General features: G+C 40.1%; 1 protein-coding gene across 2 annotated transcripts in view; it reads left to right on the top strand.

Annotated features, from left to right (window-relative positions):
• Positions 1-24,235, top strand: part of tia1 (TIA1 cytotoxic granule-associated RNA binding protein) — a 71,170-nt gene that overhangs the window by 30,227 nt on the left and 16,708 nt on the right. For both annotated transcript variants that reach the window (XM_059963342.1, XM_059963336.1), the window contains exons 3-8: positions 2,763-2,858; positions 6,187-6,241; positions 9,198-9,285; positions 20,589-20,664; positions 23,276-23,384; positions 24,082-24,177. In XM_059963342.1, coding sequence (XP_059819325.1) covers positions 2,763-2,858; positions 6,187-6,241; positions 9,198-9,285; positions 20,589-20,664; positions 23,276-23,384; positions 24,082-24,177 — 520 coding nt within the window. The remainder of the gene's footprint in view (positions 1-2,762; positions 2,859-6,186; positions 6,242-9,197; positions 9,286-20,588; positions 20,665-23,275; positions 23,385-24,081; positions 24,178-24,235) is intronic.

Here is a 24,235-nt window from a genome sequence, read left to right as displayed (position 1 = left end):
GCCTTTGATCGTGGTGGGTCGGGGGAAGTGGCGGACCGCATCTACCTTAGCGGGCAGAGGGGTTGCTCCATCTTTAGTAATCCTGTGGCCCAGGAAGTCAATGGCATCGAGTCCGAACTGGCATTTGGCGGGGTTGATTGTAAGACCATAATCACTCAGTCGGGCGCAGAGTTGACGGAGGTGGGACAGATGCTCCTGACGACTGCTGCTGGCTATGAGGATGTCATCCAAATAGATGAATGCGAAGTCCAGGTCCCATCCCACCGCGTCCATTAGCCGCTGGAACGTCTGTGCGGCATTCTTCAGGCCGAACGGCATGCAGAGGAACTCGAAAAGGCCAAACGGGGTGATGAGAGCCGTTTTGGGGACGTCATCAGGATGCATCGGGATTTGATGGTACCCTCGGACGAGGTCTACCTTGGAGAAGATCCGTGCGCCGTGCAGGTTTGCTGCAAAGTCCTGAATGTGCGGCACAGGGTAGCGGTCCGGTGTGGTAGCCTCGTTCAGCCTGCGGTAGTCGCCGCACGGTCTCCAGCCTCCCGTCACTTTGGGCACCATGTGCAGGGGGGAGGCCCATGGGCTGTCAGACCGCCGGATGATCCCCAATTCCTCCATCCTCTGGAACTCCTCTTTCGCCAGTCGGAGCTTGTCCGGGGGAAGCCGCCGAGCGCGGGTGTGGAGGGGTGGTCCCTGGGTCGGGATGTGGTGCTGTACGTCTTGTCGGGGCATGACCACTGTGAACTGCAGTGCCAGAACCGATGGGAAATCCGCCAGGACCCTGGTGAAGTCGTTGTCGGACAGCGTGATGGAGCCGAGGTGAGGGGCTGGCAACTGGGCTGCACCCAGGGAGAATGTCTGAAAGGTCTCGGCGTATACCAGTCTCTTCCTGGGCAGGTCGACCAGTAGGCTGTGAGCCCGCAAAAAATCCGCACCCAGAAGCGGTTGGGCTACAGCGGCCAGTTTAAAGTCCCACGTGAACTGGCTGGAGCCGAACTGTAGCTGCACCTGACGGGTGCCATAGGTCCTTACTGTGCTGCCATTCACGGCCCTCAAGGGGGGACCTGGTGCCCTGCTGCGGGTGTCGTAACTCGTCGGAGGTAAAACGCTGATCTGGGCACCAGTATCGACCAAAAACCGGCGTCCTGACCTTCTATCCCACGCATACAGGAGGCTATCCCGATGGCCAGCCACCGTAGCCATCAGCGGCGGCTGGCCCTGTCGTTTCCCGGGAACTTGCAGGGCGGGCGACAACGGCGGGCTTCTGCGCCCCACCGCTGGTGGTAGAAGCACCAGTGTTCATTGGGCCGGGGGTTGGCGGGCTCTGCGGCCGGGCCTGGACTGGTTTGCTGCTGGGAGATCCGTGCGATGGATGCCCTGCTCACCTTTTTGGCGTTCCACAGCAAGTCCGCCTGGGCTGCCACCTTCCGGGTGTCACTGAAATCCGTGTCGGACAGCAGCAGGCGTATGTCCTCGGGCAGCTGCTCCAGGAATGCCTGCTCAAACATGAGGGAGGGCTTGTGTCCTCCGGCCGGAGACAACATCTCATTCATTAAAGCCGATGGAGGTCTGTCTCCCAAGCCATCCAGGTGCAGTAAACGGGCAGCCCGCTCACGCCGTGAGAGTCCGAAAGTCCTGAGGAGCAGGGCTTTGAATTTCGTGTACTTGCCGTCTACCAGGGGCGACTGTACAAACTCAGCGACCTGGGCCATTGTGTCCTGGTCGAGGGAGCTCACCACGTAGTAGTAGCGGGTGTCTTCTGAGGTGATCTGGCGAACGTGGAATTGGGCTTCGGCTTGCTGGAACCATAGGTTCGGTCGCTGTGTCCAGAAACCCGGCGGTTTCAACGAAACCGCATGAACAGAGGCGGCGTCGGTCATTTCTGGTCCAAAAATCGTTTGGACCGTCGGGGTCACCAATTGCAGCGGTGTGCTACATGCAGCGCTAAAATTACGACACGGAGTCGGTAACTGCAGTCGAAGGAAAAACTTTATTCGAAATCTTCAGCCTCACTTTTAAGCCTCCATCAACCTGCCCCCCGTGGCGCAGAGGCTCCAAAGCTCTGTGCTCGCAAACCCCCGTAGGCTATCTAATTGTGAGCCGGTTCGGATGTGCCAGGAAATGGGTTGCCACAAGCCAATGAGATTGCATCTACTGTAGACCTAATGTGGCGATAGGCAAATTGCAGCAAGTCCAGCTTAGGCTTGAGTTGATTCTAGCCATGACCAACCTCTCAAAGCACTTCATTGTAGTAGATGTGAGTGTTGTTCTGTAGCCATTGAGACAGCTCACCTGCTCTTCGACACTAGTATGAGAGTTACCCTTTTTAAGCAGGTGGGAATCTTTTGACTACAGCAGTGAGAGATTGAAGACGTCTTTGAACCCCCCTGCCAGTTGGTTGACACATGTTTTCAGAGCCCTACCAGGGCCTTACACCTTGGTTCAACCTCCTGAAAGAGGTTCTGATATCTGCCTCCAAGACACAGATCACAGGGTCACCAGATACTACAGCGATTTACAGAGATATAGTTTTATTCTCCCTTTCAAATCATCTGAAACTGATGTATCACAATTATTCATGATGTTTGGTTTTGCTTTGGAGGAAGTACTGGCTTGTAAACCCTGCCAGAGCTGACGTGCATCCAATTCCATCCCTAACATTAATCGGAATTACTTTTTAATATGTTTGAACTATATTTTAATACAGTTTTTAAGGAGTCTTCCATAGGTATATGAGTCTGTTTTTTTTCCCCTTATTCCAACAGACTGGCAATGATCCATATTGCTTTGTGGAGTTCTATGAGCATCGGCATGCAGCAGCAGCATTAGCCGCTATGAATGGACGTAAAATTATGGGTAAGGTAAGCTATCATCTAGTCTAACTGGTGAGTGGTAAATGGAAAGGAATATGTACATGTGGCTTGTTTTATGACCATTTGTCATTAGCAAAAAAAAATTGGTAATATTTCAGTCACTAGTGATTTAGTTGTAAGATGTCATACTTTCAGCTTTAACTTCAGCTTTCTTCATTAAGTAACTACTTTCATACTACAGCTTTCTCTGATGATCTCAATGATTTATAAAACAAATATATTCATTGCAAAGAAGCTGTATACCCTTTCTTGGTCAAAAGATTAAATTTGCTGACATTCTGCAGGTGCTGGAAATCCAGATGAACTCAGATGTATTCAGTATTTCATGAAAAGAAAACCTTACTAGTTTGTTCAAGTTGTTGAAAATGTCACCTTTTTTTTTGCCAAGCTGAAAACGATAAATGATAAGTTGTAAGGAAAGCAAAAGTGCATAACAGTTTTTGTATCTGAAGGAAAAGGGTATATAGAACCATAGAACACTATGGCACAGTACAGGCCCTTCAGCCCTCCATGTTGTGCTGACCCATATAATCCTTATTTTTTAAATAAAGTACTAAACCCACACTACCCCATAACCCTTCATTTTTCTTTCATCCACATGCCTGACCAAGACACACCCCTAATGTTTTAGCCTCCACCACCATCCCTGGTAAGTCATTCCAAGCACTCACAACCCTCTGTGTATATATAAAAAAAAACTTACCCCTGATGTCTCCCCTAAACTCCCCTCCCTTAATTTTGTACCTATGCCCTCTGGTGTTTGCTGTTGGTGCCCTGGGAAACAAGTACTGACTATCCACCCTATCTATGCCTCTCATAATCTTGTAGACCTCTGTCAAGTCCCCTCTCATTCTTCTACGCTCCGAAGAGAAAAGTCCCAGCTCTGCTAACCTTGCTTCATGTGACTTGCTCTCCAATCCAGACAATATCCTGGTAAATCTCCTCTGCACCCTCTCCATAGCTTCCACATCCTTCCTATAATGAGGTGACCAGGATTGAACACAATACTCTAAGTGTGGTCTCACCAGAGATTTGTACAGCTCAAAATGCAGATCTTTTTTTGGTTGCTTTGCAGAGTTTGGTTTCCATTTTCTACATACTAGTGACTAAATCCAGTGCCATAGACTCTGGTGACGTGTTTTCTATACTTTCCATGTGTAATCAATGTTCAGCAAAAAGAAAAATTGCTTCCTCGCATAACACCAGCAATTTAGCTGGCTGCAGCTAATTTATTCTAAACACTCCCAAGGCCATTCCATCACACACAAATCAGCATTGTGATGAAAAATTTTACCATTTGCCTAAATAAGAATAGTGTTATGATTCATTCTACCAAGGAGACCCAAGTGCACAACCACAATAAGAAGATTCACATTGAAGCTGTACAGCATTATTATTTGGAAATGTATTCTTGAGTTCCTTGCCAAGAGCATTATGGGTAGTACCTTTACCAGGACTATAGTAGTTCAGGAATGTGGATCAATATTACCTATTTCCAAAGATATTGAAGGGTGTGCAATATATGCTGGCTTTGCTAGCAGCACACAGATCATTTTTTTAAAAAAAAGATAATGTAGCGATGTGCTACACACAGCGCTGAGATAACAATACGCAGTTTATTAATGAGACTAGTTTATTCAAACTTCATGGCGCTGGCATTTAATCCCTAGCGCCCGCCCTCTCTGGGTGGAAATGACATCAGAGGTGCATTACCAAAGTCTCCCCCTGCGCGCTGGCTATTTGTGAGCCAGTTCGCCTGCACGGAAAGTGGGTTGCCGCAATATACTGTAACTTACATGGACTTTTAAAGGGCAGCATGGTAGTGTAATGGTTAGTGTAACGCTTTACAGCACCAGTGATCATGATTTAATTCCTGCTGCTACCTGTAATGAGTTTGTACATTCTCACCATGACCACATGGGCATGCTCTGTGTGCTGTGATTTCCTTCCACATTCCCATGGCATATGGGTTAGGGTTTGTGAGTTGTGGGCATGCTGTGTTGTCACTGGAAACTAGCGACTCTTGTGGGCTGCCTCCAGTGCATATTCAGACTGTTAATTGTTGACGCAAAACTATGCATTTCACTGTAGGTTTTGATGTACACGTGACAAATAAAGCTAATGTTTAACAATGAGGTGCACAAATTAAAAGAGTATATATTGTTCCTTTTTATGCTAGAAAAGCAAATGTATATTTGCTGGCTAATCACAAGTATAAAGTTAGTAGATTTGAGGCCATAACATAATCTGCCTTTACTGTCGTAACTACTTTGTTTTCAGAAGGCAGAACATTAGCAACTACAGTAACTCACTTTGAACAATGGCAACACGAGTGTATCTGCAGCTGCTGGAAATAAATAAAAACACAAAATGCTGGCAGAACTCAGCAGGCCAGATAGCATCTATGGGAGGAGGTAGTGATGACGTTTCGGCCCGTCGTCACTACCTCCTCCCATAGATGCTGTCTGGCCTGCTGAGTTCTGCCAGCATTTTGTTTTTATCACTTTGAATAATATGTCTTTTGTATGCGATTGAACAGATTCATTTTAGAATGCTGAAAATACCTTAATGCCTGATCAATATCTTTAAAATGATGTTAACTCTAGTGACCTTTGTCCCATAACCTTCTGTAATTTCTAAACCAGTGCAAAAATGCTTTGTGTAATTCCTAATTGGAATTTCAGTTAGGAGTACCTGCCACCCCCAGTTGTTCATACTATTCAAGTACAATTAGCTCTAGCAGTTGCCAGCACAAGTCTCGGTTGACAGATGTTATAATCTGACTCCTGATGACAAAAGAAAATATCATCACATTACTTGTTTGTTTCCCTTGTTTGTAACTTACTGTTTTAACCATTCTATTACTTTAGCAGCAGTTTGTCTTGAAGTATACTACAGTATCTCCAAAAGAGCTATTAGAGGTCAAATCCTGTAGTTACAGATGGTTGGACTTCATTTAAATCAGTAATTTGGAGAGGAATATAAAAGGCTGGGAGCTCAATATTAGAATTAGTCTGTAAATATTTAATTATGTAGACATGTAGAGGGAGTCGTAGAAAGTTGTGAAGGCTAAGTCTTTGGGTATATTTAAAGCGGAGTTCGATAGATAAGGGTGTTAAAGGTTATGGGAAGAATGGTGTTGCAAGGGATAATAAATTGATCATGATGGTATGGTGGAGCAGACTCAATGTACAGAATGGCCTGATTCTGCTCCTATGTCTTATCAAGTGCAGATTTGTATTTTGTTGGTGTATGTAAGATGCGGAATTAAATGAAAGTGGTTAACCTAATTTCTTATCACTGATATAACTTTCAGGAAGTTAAAGTGAACTGGGCAACAACTCCAAGTAGCCAGAAGAAAGACACAAGTAGTAAGTATTGGATTGATCTCCTTCTCCTTTCTGCAACTCTACTTTAAATTGTCACTGGCTAAAATTCTAAAAAGCCTAGGGAGGTTTGCAGCTTTTCAATTTGTTTTATTTCGGATCACACTCTGCTGTTTCTGGGAAAAAAAGCTTTTTGGGCTTTGGTAATTCATTGTACATTTAAATAGTCTGGTGTCATTCTGGCAATGGTTTAGGCATCTGTAAATTAAAATACCAGATATATTTTTACAATTTTAATGTGATTGACATGAAATTGTTACAAACTAAGTTTATGTATACAACATTTTAGATCAATGTAATAGTTCCTCCTGAATTAGACTTGCATAGTTTCAAAATCAGCATTTACCACTATGTTTTCCAGTGTTACTGTGCTATTTTCCAATGTCACTGTGCTGTGTCAAAAAGTTTCACAGTACATGATTCTTTTTGCATTTGACATACAAATCTGAAATTGATTGAGCTTTTATTCTTAATGTGATATATTGCTGCTGTCTTCCAGTTTTCTAGGTATCATGATTTTGATTCCACCCCATTGCCAAAGTCACCAAGGATGAATAGTTGAAATTAAATGTTTAGAACCGAAGACTTGGAAAATGCCCTTAAGTTTAGTTGATTAGGATTTTTAGGACCTATTAGATTACTGTATGTACATAATCTCATCCTTTTGCATATTTTTTTGAATCTAACCCATACAACTTACAGATACTGAACTTTCATCAGCATTGAAGTGTGATCCATTTTTAGAGGAAGCCGTACATTTTTGAAAAGTATTTTTGGGGAGTGTTAATAGTCTACAAAGTATTTGTCAAGTGTGTAAACCATCTGTTGTTGTTTAATGGGATGTTAAAAATCTTTTGGACAAGATGTTCCTTCTGTTTTCAGAAAATTATAACTGAACCTTCAACTGTTGAAGGTTTGTATTTAATCTGAACCAGGGTTTAGACAATTGAGCATGAGATAATTTAGGATTTTAATATTTATTTATTTATTTAATTAATTCGTTTTTTTATACATTTTACAAATTAAAAAACCCCAAATCAAAATGAGGAACATTAATACAGTGCAAAATTAAGCATACAATGACAATATGATACAAAGAAAGAGAATTTTTTTAAAAAGCACCTAAATTGAAGACAAGTAAACTTAGTATCCTCCCCAAACCCCACAACACAAAAAAAAACTCCAGACCAACCACAACACAATATAGAGAATATTAATCAGGACAATCAAACTCCCAGACTGTGAATACACTTAGCAACAGAGGATAATAATGCCTTCTACCAGAAAGAAAAAGGGAGCTGAAAGCAAGGGACCGAAAAAAAAACAAAAAAAAATCCTAGTCAAGAGGAACGTTATGAAAGTACTCGATAAAAGGTCCCCAGACCTTATGGAACTTTAAATCCGAATTAAGAACTGAATAATGAATTTTTTCGAGGTCCAAGCAGGCCATAATGTCGTTAAGGCATTGAGCATGAGTGGGCGGGGCAACATCTCTCCATCTAAGGAGGATCAAGCGTCTAGCCAGGAGAGAGGCAAAGGATAATATTTGGCATTTGGTCGGACTCAGACGTAAATCTGTCTCGCCCCAGAAACCGAACAAAACAATTAAGGGGTTTGGTTCTAGGTGCTGATTCAGAATATACGATAACATAGTGAAGACATCTTTCCAAAATTTCTCCAAGCTAGGACAGAACCAGTACATATGAATGAGAGAGGCCTCGCCCCTCTTGCATTTATCACAAAGCGGACTAATGTTAGGGTAGAATCAAGATAGTTTAGATTTAGACATATGGGCTCTATGAACAATCTTAAACTGTAAAAGGCAATGGCGAGCACAAAGAGAGGTTGAGTTAACCAATTTGAGAATCGAGTCCCAACTCTCATCAGATAAGGAGGTATTTAAATCCTGCTCCCATGCCATTTTAATTTTATCCACAGGGGCCCGTCGTATGGCTGCTAATTTATCTCGAATAATTGATATTAAACCTTTACCTAGTGGATTAATGGAAAGAAATAAGTCCATAGCATTTTTCGCAGGCATTTCAGGGAAGTTAGGAATTAAAGGAGCAATAAAGTGTCTAATTTGGAGATATCTAAAAAAATGAGCATTGGGCAGATTGAACTTAACAGAGAGCTGCTGAAAAGAAGCGAAGTGATTATCAATGAAAAGATCTTCAAAGTGTCTAATGCCCTTCCTATACCAAACATGGAATGCTGAATCGTACATAGTAGGTAAAAAAAAAGGTGATTATGTACGACAGGGCTGGAAACGGAAAAACCATGGAAACCGTAGCATTTCCTAAACTGAGCCCATATATGCAAAGTGTGTCTAACAAGAGGATTAGCTATTAATCTGGACAGACTACTAGGGAGTGCAGAGCCAAGAAGTGCAGTGATAGATAATTCTTTAGTGGAGCTCAACTCCATTGCCACCCAATTAGGGCACTCAGGTTGGCCATGGAAGAAAGACCAAAAGGTAGCACAACGTATATTAGCTGCCCAATAATATAAACGAAAGTTAGGTAAAGCCATGCCACCCTCTTTTTTTAGGTTTTTGGAGATGGATTTTATTAATTCTAGAGCGCTTATTCTTCCACAGATATGACAAAATAATAGAGTCTAAGGAATCAAAAAAAGATTTAGGAATAAAAATTGGGATAGGATTTTAATTTTTAGATCTTCTTCTGAATGCATAGTTTTGCAAGAATAATCTCCAAATTGAAGGGACCACGTCTGCTGTTTCTGATTAACAGAGTAAATTTTTTTCAGCTCAAACCTTCTGGGTTTTTTAGGTTTGAGTACTTTGCAAAGCAAACAAATGGCATGTATAAACACACTGTCAGCATACATTTCTCATAATATTGAAATACTCTTGGATCTGTTGTGGAACAAGTTTACCTTTTTTCACTGAATTGCAAATAAACTTTCTTCTACTCAACAGATCATTTCCATGTATTTGTTGGTGACTTGAGTCCAGAAATTACCACGGAAGATATAAAAGCAGCTTTTGCACCATTTGGAAGAATATCGTAAGTATACCTTGGTGTGAATTTTTACACTGTGGCTTTAAACAGCTAAATCACATTCAGTGAATTCATTTTGTATGATTCAACTTTTCTGTCTGGGTTCTTGTATTGTGGCATCTCTACCAGTCAACTCAGGAACCTCTTAAAACCAATCTAGATGTTGTTGCATCATTGCTTCTTGTGGGTTGATGCTTTTAAAGTTCAGAATAAGGGCTTAATCAGAAAAACCTGTATTCTCAAACTTCATTTTGAGGTCAGCATCATGAAACAGTTTGCATTACTACAGATTCAAAATTTGTCTAACTCAGTAGTAAAATCTGCTACTTTTGTGTGAATGGTTGGTTTATGCATTTTAAAATACATCTTTTATATACTGTTTCAAATTGAGCTATGTGCAGACAACATTGATAAGCTATTCAGAAGTAAAAATTATTTTAAAATATCTTGGGCATGAAACTCTGATTTTGTTGTTTTTTAAAGTATTGTGGAAAGCAATGTTGTCCATTTCCTTTAACTTTAGCAATTCTGTTAGTGTACATGTTAAAGTGAAAATATAATATGGAGTAGGCTGTCTTCTGTTTTTGAATTAAAGGTAGAATTTAAACATCCATTTCTAAGTGTAATCTGTTGGACGTTGATAAGCGTATTGGACTTTTTGCCACCTATATGAGGAGGTGATCTTTCTTTGAATAGTTCTGTGAAACAGTCTTTGTAATCCTCTTCTTGGTGAAGTGCATCATGGTTAATTTTCTCTCATTTCCAGTTTAGTGGGGTGATCTGTTAAATTCCTCTGACAGTTAATGACTTGCTTCCAAAATTTCCAGTAACTGAGGCCGGTTAGGTACTTCCAACCCTTCAGTTTCTTTTTGGATAAATCAGTTGGTCGGGATAGTAGGGTATTGTTCTCTCCATCATGTACATTCATTATTGAATCTAGTTTGCATAGTTTGTTCCAAATAAACATCGATAACTTTTAGCCTTTCAAAGTCTTGTGATAACTGTCACTGTAATATTAATTCAATGCATACTGGAAAGGTTTAAAATCTTTAACTTTTGATGCTTTCTGATGAGTTGTGCTGACACTTGCCTATTGAAAAGAAGCTGGATTCTTAAAATACTCTGTCATCTGGAATAATTAGTTTCACTTTTCTTGAATCTTAACGATCCTTTTTATTGGAAAGTTACATGTTGCTTAATAATATTTCAGTATTGTTTACCTTGAGTGAATTGCAAAGGCAGGATTACTAGGAAAAAGCATGCCTATATCATTTATTTTGGTTAATAAGTGATTCTTTGAGGGAACAAGAGGTTGCAGGCCAGATTTTTGAGGAAGCGCAAGGGATCTCTAGGTAACATGCAAAGCACTTTACAAAATGATTGTATGCTGTTTTACCTGGCTACATCTGTACAAGGAAAGGAGAGGGATTTAAAAAAAACAATACATTGAATGGGTGGGGAAGAGGAAAGTAAAATTTTGGAAACAACTTTTTTTTTAACTAGGAATTAAAATATTTTGTTTCAGTATGAAAGGGAAGTGCAGCCTTTTTGTCTCAAAGACATGTAAAAAATCATTTTCAGTGCATCTAGATTATTTGATCAGTGCATATTGTACATAAATTTGGGACTCAGCAATGCAATTCATTGGATCTTACACTAAGTAAATGTTCACTTTGAAACAAGTGTCCATAGCTTCTGATGCATGGATTTATTTATTTCAAAATGATTTAAAAAAAAATATCCAGGTGTTCCAATCCTGGGTTGATGTAGCTCCCAGTGCCCGGATTTGCATTATAAAATGCCTGTGGGTTGGGCACATGAAAAAAAATTCAATATGGCATTATCACTCACATTTTAAAATGGCAACACCAGAAACTGCAGATGCTGGAATCTAGAGCAATACCTGAAGTACTGGAGGAGCTCAGAGGGTCAGGCAGGATCTGGACAATTGTCATTTCAGGTTGAGACTGTGATCAGATGAAACGTCTTGAATGAAATGTCAACATTTTAATTAGAGATGTGTTCTGATCCATTAAAACAAGTTAAGTTACCTGGATCTTTAATATGGTTAGAAAAGATTCCATGTTTTTTTTCTTAAAGGAGCTTGGAGATTCTGTTGATTGCTGGATAATGTTCATCATTGAGACAACATCACTAAATTATCTAGTTGTTAGTTTATATGCTGTTTTGAACAACACTGTAAAATACAAATGTATTCTTGTGTTTTATTGAATCTTAGTAAAAATCAAAAGTATTATAGGCAGTAAGATGCTTGGAACACGTTGGAATTTTTGAGTTCTTTCTTAAATCTTTTTTGTGGCACATATATGTATGACCAGTTGTTACTAAATTTTCATTTTAAAACTTAATTATGTGTGAGTATTCTGCAAAATCTTGGGTAGAGCTTTCTGCAAAAGCTTTAAAATAAATACTGGTTTAATAAAAGTTCTGTACCATCAGGGAACACACTAATATATTTTGCTTGTGTGGAAAGTTTTAGATTTTGAACAGAAATGTTGGTGTTTAATTCTTTCACGGGTTTGTTCTATTTGTTTCCCTTTAAGTAACATTTTTCTGGTTTAATGTAATCCTGTACCTGTTGCTTTGCTGTACTTTTCTGAGCCTTTTGTTTTCAAGTTTTCTGTTTGGGTAAGTACTGATAGTTCATTTCCATTTATAATCAAAACTGCATCACAGTTCAATTTCAGTTTTTTGGCTCTTTTTTTTTGGTTTCTTATGCCTTGGTAATAATTGTGACAGGCTGGAATTTCACCTTTTGTGGGAAAGACTTGTACTCCTGAAAATTTAGTATGCTTCTTGGCCTTTTCATGAATACTTTAGTTACACAAATATAATAAATAGATACAGTTTTTGTGTACAGTAATGAGAACAGTGTAACTCAAAGCTGTGTTACTGAAATGGGAAAGGCTTTGCTATTGTAGCTGTTGTTTTCCATCTCTGAATTGAGGTTTGACAATCTAATGTTACCACACAGAAGTTCAGTTATGATGGAGGTAAGATTGGCATCTAGTACATCACTCCTGCTCAGAAAATTGTTGTCCAAGTGTGATGGGGAATCTGCAGGCAGTAAAGGTTTTGGCAAAAACTGGAGGAAGAAGCTAGGATTGGCACAAAAATGTGTCAGGTAATGTTTGAAGGTGGGTGGGAAAATGTCATTGGGTTGTACAGCATGGATAGATAGGCATGACAGCCAACATAGATGCCTGTACCATATACCAACCATCATGCAACCCATCCTAATCCCACCTGTGTTAGTTCCATGTTCCTCTATGCCTTGCTCATCCATGTACCTGTCCAAGTGCCTCTTAAATGTTGCTACAGTTCCTGTCTTCACCTTTTATGCTGGAGGTAATTTCTTATATCCACTATGTGTAGGAAAAATTTGCTCCTCAGATACCCTTTAAATCTTTCCCCCTTTCACTTTAAGCCTAAACCCTTTAGTTTTAAACTCCCTGCACTGGGAAACAAGTCCTGGCTATCTACCCTATCTGTGCCTCACTTAAGTTTATATACCTATGTCATGTCACCTCTCTGCTTCCTTTATCTTTAGGAAAAGCAAACTCAGCCTTTCCAATCTTACCTTATAACTTAAACCCTCCAGTCCAGGCATCCCTAACTCTTTTTTGCCCACTCTCTAGCTCAGTCATATCTTTCCTTTATATTACAATCAAAACTAAACATAATTGAAGTGCAGCTTAGCTAACGGTTTGTATAACTGCAATACAACATACCAACTCTTGTACTCAGTGCCTCGGAGAATGAAAGCAAGCACGCTATACTCTTTCATCATCTTGCCTTTGTGTGTTGTCACTTTCAGAGAACTATGCTCTAGTACCACAAAGACTTGGTTGAATAACACTCCCAGGGCTCTGCCATATGCTCCTGCTTGGTTTAACTTACCAAAATGTTTCCTTATGCTGACTGAGTTAATTCCAGATGCCATTCCCTTATCCACTTTCCCAGTTGATTTATCTTGTTACCTTGGGCAGCCTTCGTCACCATCTACTGTAGGACCTATTTTGTTGTCATCTGCAAATTTAGTAATCATGCAGCTCAGGAGCTTCGGAGTTTGGAGTTCAATCAGGGGTCCTTTGTAAGGAGTCTATAGGTCCTCCCTGTGGAATGTGTGGGGTTTCTCCGGATCTCCTGTGTCCTCCCATGGTTCAAAGATGTATGGAGTAAACTAATTATTTATTGTAAATTGTCCCATGATTTGTTTAGGTTTAAATTAGGGTTGTTTAAGGCGCTGCAGTTCTCCCCTTAGCTATTGAACTATGAGAAGGAATGATAAAGGGAGCATCACTAGTTTCTAGCTGAATGTTGAGGCTTGGATGGTGGGTGTTTTCTCTCTTTTGCTTGTTGTCTTACCTGACAGACTGCACCAGCCTGGGCAGTAGCTTGCTGATAGTTATACTGTGATCCACCAATATGACTAAAGCATAGTAGTGGTATGAATGGGTTCTTTGGAACATTCATCATTACTACATGTTGTACTTTTGAAGAACAAAGCAGACTTGTTCACAGAGATATTCCCAATGTTGCTCAGGCTCTCTGCCTAGAGGAATAACAGGATAGGGAAATGAGTATATTCTCCATATGGGTATGAAAATGAAGATTCGTTTTCCTTGAGAGATGTAAGTATAGATGTTCAACAACTCAACCTGTGGTCTCAAGATTTCCTTCAGGAAACAGAAAGCATAGGTGGGCATCCTTGAAGAGGCTTTCCTTTCTGCGCGTTGAATCTTATGTGTCTGAGTGAAGGTAGCTACTTCCTAGTGTCCTTATGGTAGATACCGTGTGTGTGTGTGTGTGTGTGTGTGTGAACAAAGGATTGGACATAGATTTATGCCCTTCACTATATTAAATTCCATGCAACTGACTTTCTTTGGATATAGGAAGTGGTGATTGACAAATGTGCTGTTGATGTGTAACTTTTGAAAGCTGGAACTTTCTTGCATCAGCTGTACAGTTGTTGGCATTTTATATCTGAGTGTTGTGGTTTAGACCAGCCACGTGCTTGTTTATCTGCATTTAGCGTAAAAACAGTATAGTATTTACATTTTTGTACTTTTGTTTGCTTCCATATTGGTTAAGAACTCATTGTACAGGGAATTCATGCTTAACAAGAAAGATCTGTATATAAGTGGTTTAAAACATGGGTTCAAAAATAGAAACATAAAAAACCTACAACACAATACAGGCCCTTTAGCCCACAAAGCTGTGCCAAGCATGTCCTTACCTTAGAACTAGAACTACCTAGGCTTTACCCATAGCCCTCTATTCTACTAAGCTCCATGTATCTATCCAGGAGTCTCATTAAAAAACCCTGCCATTTCCGCCTCCACTGCCGCCGCCAGTAGCTCATTCCACACACTCACCACTCTGAATCTTTTTTTTTAAAAAAACAACAACTTACCCCGACATCTTCTCTGTACCTACTTCCAAGCACCTTATAACTATGCCCTCTTGTGGCTATCCATTTCAACCCTGGGAAAAAAACCTCTGACTATCCACATGATCAATGCCTCTCATCATCTTGTACACCTCTATCAGCTCACCTCTGATCCTCCGTTGGTCCAAGGAGAAAAGGCCGAGTTCACTCACCCTATTCTCATAAGATATGCTCCCTAATCCAGGCAACATCCTTGTAAATCTCCTCTGCACCCTTTCTATGGTTTCCACGTCCTTCCTGTAGTAAGGCGACCAGAATTGAGCTCAGAACTCAAGTGGGGTCTGACCAGGGTCCTATATATCTGCAACATTACCTCTCTTAAGCTCAATCCCACGGTTGATGAAGGCCCACGCATCATATGCCTTAACCACAGAGTCAACCTGCAGAGCAGCTTTGAGTGTCCTGTGGACTTGGACCCCAAAATCCCTCTGATCCTCCACATTGCCAAGAGTAAGACTCTTACATTAATGCTATATTCTGCCATCATATTTGACCTACCAAAATGAACTACCTCACCCTCATCTGCCACTTCTCAGCCCAGTTTTGCAACCTATCAATGTCCCGCTGTAACCTCTGACAGACCTCCGCACTATCCACAACACCCCCCAACCTTTGTGTCATCAGCAAAATTACTAACCCATCCCTCCACTTCCTCATCCAGGTCATTTATAAAACTCACGAAGAGTAGGAGTTCCAGAACAGATTCCTGAGGCACACCACTGGTCACCGACCTCCATGGAGAGTATGACCCATCCATAACCACTCTTTGCCTTCTGTGGGCAAGCCAGCCCTGGATCCACAAAGCAATGTCCCCTTGGATCCCTCGCCTCTTTACTTTCTCAATTATCCTTTCATGGGGTACCTTGTCAAGTGCTTTGCTGAAATCCATATAAACTACATCTACAGCTCTACCTTCAACAACGTGTTTCGTCATCCTCAAAAAAATTCAGTTAGGCTCGTAAGGCACAACCTGCCTTTGACAAAGCCATGCTGACTATTCCTAATCAGATTATGCCTCTCCAAATGTTCACAAATCCTGCCTCTCAGGATCTTCTCCATCAACTTACCAACCACTGAAGTAAGGCTATCCGGTCTGTAACTTCCTGGGCTATCTCTGCTCCCTTTCTTGAATATGGGAACATCATCCACAACCCTCCAATCCTCCGGAAACTCTCCCATCCTCATTGATGATGCAATGATTATCGCCAAAGGCTCAGCAATCTCCGCTCTTGCTTCCCACAGTAGCCTGGAGTACATCCCGTCCAGTCCCAGTAATTTATCCAACTTGATACTTTCCAAAAGCTCCAGCACATCCTCTTCCTTAATATCTACATGCTCAGGCTTTTCAGTCCACTGCAAGTCATCCCTACAATTGCCAAGATCCTTTTCAATAGTGAATACTGAAGCAAAGTATTCCTTAAGTACCTCTGCTATCTCCTCTGGTTCTATACGCACTTTTCCACTGTCACACTTGATTGGTCCTATTCACCTAAGTCTTATACTCTTGCTCTTCACATACTTGTAGAATGCCGTAGGGTTTTCTTTAATCCTGTCCACCAAGGCCTTCTCATGGCCCCTTCTGGCTCTCATAATTTCATTTTGTAGCTCCTTCTTGCTAGCCTTATAATCTTCTAGATCTCTGTCATTACCTAGTTTTTTTTTTAAACCTTTCGTAAGCTCCTCTTCTTGACTAGATTTACAACAGCCTTTATACACCACGGTGCCTGTACACTACCATCTTTTTCCTGTCTCATTGGAACGTACCTATGCAGAACCCCATGTAATCCCTGAGCACTTGCCACATTTCTTCTGTACGTTTCCCTGAGAGCATTTGTTTCCAATTTATGCTTCCAAGTTCCTGTCTGATAGCCTCATATTTCCCCTTAGTCCAATTAAATGTTTCCCTAACTTGTCTGTTCCCATCCCTCTCCTCCAGTGCTATGGTAAAGGAGATAGAATTGTGATCACTATCTTCCAAAATGCTCTCCCACTGAGAGACCTGATACCTGACCAGGTTCATTTCCCAATACTAGATCAAGTACAACCTCTCCTCTTGTAGGTTTATTTACATATTGTGTCAAGAAACCTTCCTGAACACACCTAAAAAAAAAACTCCACCTCATCTGAACCACTCACTCTTGGGAGATGCCAAACAATATTTGGGAAATTATAACTCCTACCACAAAAACCCTGTTATTATTACACCTTTGCAGAATCTGTCTCCCTATCTGCTCGATGTCCCTGTTGTTATTGGGTGGTCTATATATTTTTTAAAAAACACCCAGTAGACCCCTTCCACCCAAAGAGACTCTGTAGACAACCCCTCCATGACTTCCTCCTTTTCTGCATCCATGACACTACTGATCAGCAGTGCCACACCCCTATCTCTTCTGCTCCCCTCTAGGTCCTTTCTAAAAAATCTAAAGCCTGGTACTTAAAGTAGCCATTCCTGTCCCTGCACCATCCAAGTCTCTGTAATGGCCACAGCATCATAGCTCCAAGTGCTGATCCATGCTCTAAGCTCATCCACTTTGTTCATAATGCTCCTTGCATTAAAATAAACATGTTTCAGACCATCGGTCTGGATGCTTCTCTTCTCTGTCACCTGCCTTTCCTCCGTCACTTCAGTTCAGTTCCTACCCCTCCAGCAATTCTAGTTTAAACTCCCCAATAGCCTTAGCATACCTCCCGCCAGGATATTGGTCCCCTGGGATTCAAGTACAACCTGTTCTTTTTGTACAGGTCACACCTGCCCCAAAAGAGGTCCCAGTGATCCAGAAATCTGAATCCTTGCTCCCTGGTCCAATCCCTCAGCCACGCATTTATCCTCCACCTCATTCTATTCCTATACTCCTATAAATCATGAAACTTAGCCATTAATTCAGATCAGTCAAAATGCATTTATCTCAGGGAAACATTTGGGTCCATTGAAACCAGAAACTAGGATTTTAGTCAGTTTGGTTTGGGTTTTGTTATTGTAAGGTATCAGTTGTAGCTGGGCCATTAGCATTGTGTTGAGTTGCAGTGAACTAGACATTGATATGATCTTTTGGTATTTAAATCTTGATGGGCTATGTCACCCTTTGATTATGTACAATTGTCAGTGCATGATGCAGAGACTAACATCCTAACAGAACTTTGCAATCTTCTCTGTTCAGTGTATGCAAACAGTAGAAGATCTTCAATATCTGAAGTGGAGAAGCAAAAATTATTGCATAAGGTCTTTTTAAAAAAAAATACTCTGGGGAGGGGTATCGCCTAGCTTTCTCACAAAGCTTACCTTAACCTCAAATATTAAACTAACTCTTCTTTCCTTTGGAAAACTGCAGAAGCATTTCTGCATTGAAACAAAAAAGTAATCTATGTATGTTTGTGTTGAATGTTTTGAAGGTGTTCTCGCAAAGGGTGTGTAATTTGATGATTGAAATAATCTTCCAATACTCAAAAGGGCCCTAGGAATTTTAATGCATTCCTCTCGGTTGTCCTTCACTTCAGTGTGTTTGCAGAATGCTGCCCGTCTGTTCCATGTAGAAGGTACAGGTTATTGATTCTTTTTAATACTATATTAACATCTAGAGCAGCATTACAGTCTTGGATTCAGTCTGACTTTTATAATGTTAAACATTCATCCATTTGAGCTTGAGATGTTACATTTGTTGGCCTACATGGATGTGGTCCAGCAGCAGCAAACAGTACTTTTGCAGCAATAAAACCTGTTGGCAAAGTTGCTGTTGGTTAGTTTTAGCCTCTCATAGGCTTTCCAACATCAGCTTTTGATGCTGATAATTAAAACTATCAAGCAAGCTTCCTGGTTAAGTTTTGTTATTGACCAAAAAAAACTTATCTATCACCAGCAATTACAAACCAAGAGGTTATGGTGTGAAATGATGGTGTTCAGATGATTTATAAAACCAGTTCACAGCTTTGAGTGCTTTTCTTCAGTTACTAATTCAAATTAGTTTTTGAGGTTACAGGAGTGTATTTGACACCCTGTGTAGCTTAATATATGGGTTTCTGCCATCAATAGCCAATGAGGTGGTAAGTTTCCAACCCTAGCAAGATGGTTGAATATCAAGCAGAAGTGGGAAATACTCTGGTTTGAATGGAAATCTCCCTCGTCACCAGTAAATACCTTCTGTAAGATGGGTTGAGAGATTTGGGAGGAGACCAAGCGTGCTTCTCTTTTGTTTGGGGATTATGATGGCATTGGAAATGTAACTGTGAAATGATTTGAGTATATTGAATATACAATTCTTAGTTTTCTCAGATTACATTTAATGCAACTTGGTCATTACTTCACAACTTCCTTTAACTTAAAGTATTGGTGCTGATGATGCGGGTTTCTTTTAGATGAAGGGCAAAATCCAGTCTATGTGGGCCAACAAAGACAAGTCAGGTGTTAGGTTTAAAGTGATGGCGCAGTGAAGACAAAATTCTGGTACGAGATTAAACAACACATCCTCACAGACAGTTTGTGTCCTCTACTCTTGATCCACACAGAGTTGGTATTTTCACGTGCGGTTGCATGGTAATCTCACGTTAAACATGGACTCCAAATGCATTTTATACAGAAGCATGTCATAGATGTTACCAAAGCTTTCCAACCTGAAGGTAAAAAAGCAATTTATTCATACTAGCAATAGACCTTATTTTTTTTTTTAAAAAGCATTTTGCAAAATTATTCTCGAGTTAACAAATTGCCTGAGAAGCATTTTATCTGGACGTCCACATAATTACCAATAATTGGGAAAGAGAAAAGAAGATACACCATAGATGGATTCTGAATCAATTTCAAATAATAGGGCTCTGGTTATTTTACAGAATGTCTCTGAAGAATGGACAGGATTTCCATGGCTAACAGCAAGGGACTGTCACAGTGGATAATCGTTCACTCAGTTGTAGTTTTCTTATTTCCTTTTCTCTTTGTAAACAGATAATTGACTTTGGGTTTTTTTCTCAATTTTGGTTTAAATAGTTCATGATCAATTCTTTAGTGATCTGATCCTGTCTGTATATAATGCACTTTTCATATATTTATGCTAGTCTGCATAGTTCTGTTAACACTTTTGGAAGTACAGTGTCTTATTAGTTTTCTCTGAATATTGCAACCGTTTCTGAAAATCTCAATTTCTCAAAATTTACAGCTGCCCACAGTCCAAAAAGGGGGTAACGAATTCACCCTACCGAGAAACTAAAAGAATTGTTAACAGGCGATGTATGCCTTTTAATTCCTATTTTTTATTTTTCTAGTCTTTTCTATTTCATATACTGTATTTTTAAGAATAGGTAGAAAACTTGTTGGCAACAAGTACTGTGTAATGTGCATGGTTAAGGAAAGCCATTCAATTAATTTTGCAATCTCAAATGTTTTTTTTCTTTTTTGATTTGGCCTGGTTATTTATACAACTAGGAATAGCTGCTTTGACCATGCCTATCAGACATTTTAACTTTTTTTTTATATGAATGAACTTAAAAACTATTTGAATAGATTTTTTAAATAAAAACTAAAATAAACTTCTGTAAGTACATTAGCCAGCTGAGCCACAGTTTGCATGTTTACCACGTTAAAGTTAACTGCTGTAATAACTGAATTAGAAAATCAAGATGTAGTAAAACTAGCAGTTGGAGATGTAGTACATTTTATAGTGGAAAGGAGGAAAGGTGCTTTGTAGAATATGGCGCTCTTGCATTAAGTGGTCCCTTTATCAAGGTGAGGTGTGATGTCTTTGACAATAAGCATTTTGTGTGTGTGGTTCCTGTCTTTTATTCTCTACGGTAAAGTTATTCCAACAAGAAATGTATTTATTCATTATGCCTTGTCTATTTATATTTTCAGTGATGCTAGAGTGGTTAAAGATTTGGCAACTGGAAAATCCAAAGGGTATGGCTTTGTGTCCTTCTACAATAAGTGGGTACGTATGGAAGCATCATATTTGGCATGTTTTTAATTAAACTGATTAACTTGTCATCTGAATAATGCTTTCACAATTCCAATACTTCACGTATGTAAGAAAATAACAAAAACTTGTATGACTGATTGTGACTAAAGAAATACTTAAGAACAGTGGTAAAGACTCGTACAAACTGTGATTGTTATTCCTTGCAGATTCTGATTGTTTATAGTGGGCTGTTGTTATTCGCCCCTCTCCAATTGTGCATTTTTATAACATCACATATTTGGCTCCTTTGGCAGGATCTTTAACGCTGATAATCACCCCCTTTCTTCTTAATATTATCACCCTTACTGGGGAATAGGCCACTGACAGCAGCTCACCAGAGTCCGCTATCCTGGGCCAGTCTTTCAAGTTGTTCCCTGGTGTAGACCCTTCCTCTCCCAGGGATGAGGTCTTTGGAGCTTCTGTTGGTATTTCTGTAGCCCTAGGCTTTTGTGGGATTTGGTTGCTAGATCCCTACCCAACCCTCCTCCTTTCATAGCCCGGGTTTGGGACCATCCATGGCAGAGTTATTTTCACTCTTATAAAGTCCCCTTAACTCTTTGATCTTACTTCCATTAGTTCCCTTTCAACATGTCTAATCAAGTAGTGAAAGGAAATGTTCCCAAAGTAGAAAAGTCTGATAATATTTGGTTTGGGTTAACGGTTATTGCTACTCGTCACAGCAGTGTTGCTCAGTCGGGGTTCTGCAGAGCCCTAGGGTTTCATGAGAGGTTACTTGGAGTTCCGCAAGAGATTATGATTAAAGAAAAATAAACATAGTTTTTTAAACTTCATGCAACTCTCAGTGCTGGTGCTAGCAGTGGTGGGCAGTGACTGGGCAGCCCCATTAGCGATCTCATTAGAAGTCTCAGCCTAAGTCATTCTCAGTTTTTGATGTGAGATAGGGGAAGCTGTTGATAATGGGTGAGTGCTGCATTCCAGAGGGAAAAATGCTAGGCCGATGGTGAGCACTGCATTGCATGGAGGAGAGGATGGTAGGCTGATTAGAAGCGTGAAGTGTGTCTTCTGAGTATTGAATGGACTCGCCCAACTTGGGCTGTGACGTCGGGCTTCTCCCTCCTGAATTACCTCCTTCAACTTCCCCTTGTGTGCTGCTGACTGGCTTGTGGGAGTGAAAAAACTAGCAGTGTAGTAGAAAATTGGAAAGAAATTTTTATTTTAAAGACAGTCCAGTGTGGCAAATTTTGAAGAGGAGATGTGAGATGGAAGAGGATGGTTCTTGGCATAGGCCTATGGACAATTCTGATAAGGTTAACGATGAAGAATTACAATCTTCGGAGATATTTCACTGCATTAGTGCAACAATGGACATAAAAAAGCCTGTCTTTACGATGAAAGCTACTTATCAATGGGTTTTACATGGACTGGTGAGCCAAGCTGTCCTATTCCATTGTGCCTGGTTTGTGGCAAACAATTTACAAATGTAGCAATGGCTCCAGCAAAATTGAAAGGACAATTAACTAGAAATCACAGCTATATGACACATAAGAGTGCTTATTATTTTAGATGACCATTGGGGTCTCAAAACAAACAGGTTAAAGTTTTTGAAAATAAAGTCACAGTCATTAAGAAGACGAAGGAAGCAAGTTAGTTAGTAGCTTTAAGAGCAGTTCACTCGAGAATGTTTAAATAAAAACAACTGTGAAGACCTGGACAATGAGGACACCAATCTCCTGCTGCATACAGAAGTCCGGTGGCTTAGCAGAGGAAGAGTTCTCAACTGGGTGTTTGAGCTGCAAGGTGAATTGCAGTACTTTCAAGAAAATAGATGGCCGGATTTTGCTGAGTGCTTTGAAGATGAAGAATGGCTGCAGAAACTAGCCTATTTAAAACATTTTTATCATATGAACCAATTGAACAAGTTTCTGCAAAGCCCTGGAGAAAATGTTTTGACTTAAAGTGACAAGATTTTTGGATTTAAAAGGAAACCGAAAAATTATATTGCAAAAGGAAATCTTGAAATGTTTCTACTGCTGCTTGGGCTTGAGAATGAGGAAAGATATCAAAGTCTGGAGTCTTAATGAAAACCACCTGGAAAAACTGCAGAACAAAATTGGACAATATTTTTCCTCCCTTTCATCACAAGTATATGACTGGGTGAGGGGCACTTTCTCTGAATCTTCTGCTCAGCCTGAGAACTTGACTTTAAGAGAAGAGGAAGAACTTTGGGAGCTGTATTCTGATCATGTCCTAGACAAGTTCTGGATTTCTGTGAAAGAAGAGTATCCTGTCATTCATAGGAAAGCAATGAACATTTTGCTGCAGTTTTCAATTTCTTACATGTGTGAGCAAGCTTTTTCTTGTTTAATAAGCATCAAGCACAAGAATAGAAATCGTCTCATTTCAGTTGAAGATGAAATCTGTGTGTGCTTCAACCCAGTTCAACCCAGAATTGACAAATTTATCTCTACAAGGAAGTAAAGGAACTTGAGTTGCAGTCACTTGTCAGATTTACTGGAAGTGTTTACTGAAAGCCCATTATCTTTTCTATTTTTGTCGGTATGTATTTTAGTGGTTTTGTTTATTTATTGAGGGCTTACTTCCATTTTTTATCTTCACTTGTCAGGATGCTGAGAATGCCATTCAGCAGATGGGTGGGCAGTGGCTTGGAGGAAGGCAGATCCGAACAAACTGGGCAACCCGGAAGCCACCTGCACCAAAGAGTACATCAGAACGTAAGTACAAAAAATAACCTAATGAAGAAATGGTATTTGCTATGTTTAAACAGTACAAATGTATACCTTGTAATGAAAGATCCTCATAAACATGATGTAGTATGACTGGCAGTTTTGCTCAGTTGGTTTGTTTCCTTAAAGGCTGTGAATCAGAATCAGTTTTAATATCACTGGCATATGTTATGAAATTTGTTAACTTTGCGGTAGCAATCCAATGCAATACATAATGAATAGAGGAAATAACTGAATTAAATACTGTAATTCACAGTGTGTGTGTGTGTGTGTGTGTATATATATATATATATATACATATATATATATATATACACACACACACAGACATAAGTAGTGCAAAAATGTTCTTAAAGTACTAAGGCGTTATGGGTTCAATATACATTCAGAAATCAGATGCCAGAGAGGAAGAAGCTGTTCCTGAATCACTGAGTGTGTGCCTTCAGGCTTCTGTACCTCCTCCCTGATGGTAACAATGAGAAGAGGCATGTCCTGGGTGATTGGGGGTCCTTAATGATGGATTGTTTTGTTGATTTGTTTAAGAGCATTTCTTGGATTGTCATTTTGTGGAAATTTGAATTGTCATTTGGAGAGCTTATTTTGTGATTACAAGAAACAAATTTTTATAAAAAGTAGTTCAGGTAGTATGAATATGATGTTTAATGTTTAGTTTTCCCTTTTACAGCAAATACCAAACAGTTGTCCTATGAAGAAGTTGTCAATCAATCTAGTCCTAGCAACTGTACCGTTTATTGTGGTGGTATAGCTGTTGGACTTACAGGTAAGACTTAATACATAGAATTAGAATCAGATTATCTCTTGAAATTTGTTGTTGTGAT

This window comes from Hypanus sabinus, chromosome 1 (genome assembly GCF_030144855.1).
Source record: "Hypanus sabinus isolate sHypSab1 chromosome 1, sHypSab1.hap1, whole genome shotgun sequence".
NCBI lineage: Eukaryota > Metazoa > Chordata > Chondrichthyes > Myliobatiformes > Dasyatidae > Hypanus > Hypanus sabinus.
The sequence above is the reverse complement of the archived record's forward strand: the minus strand, read 5'-3'. Positions and strand labels throughout refer to the sequence as shown.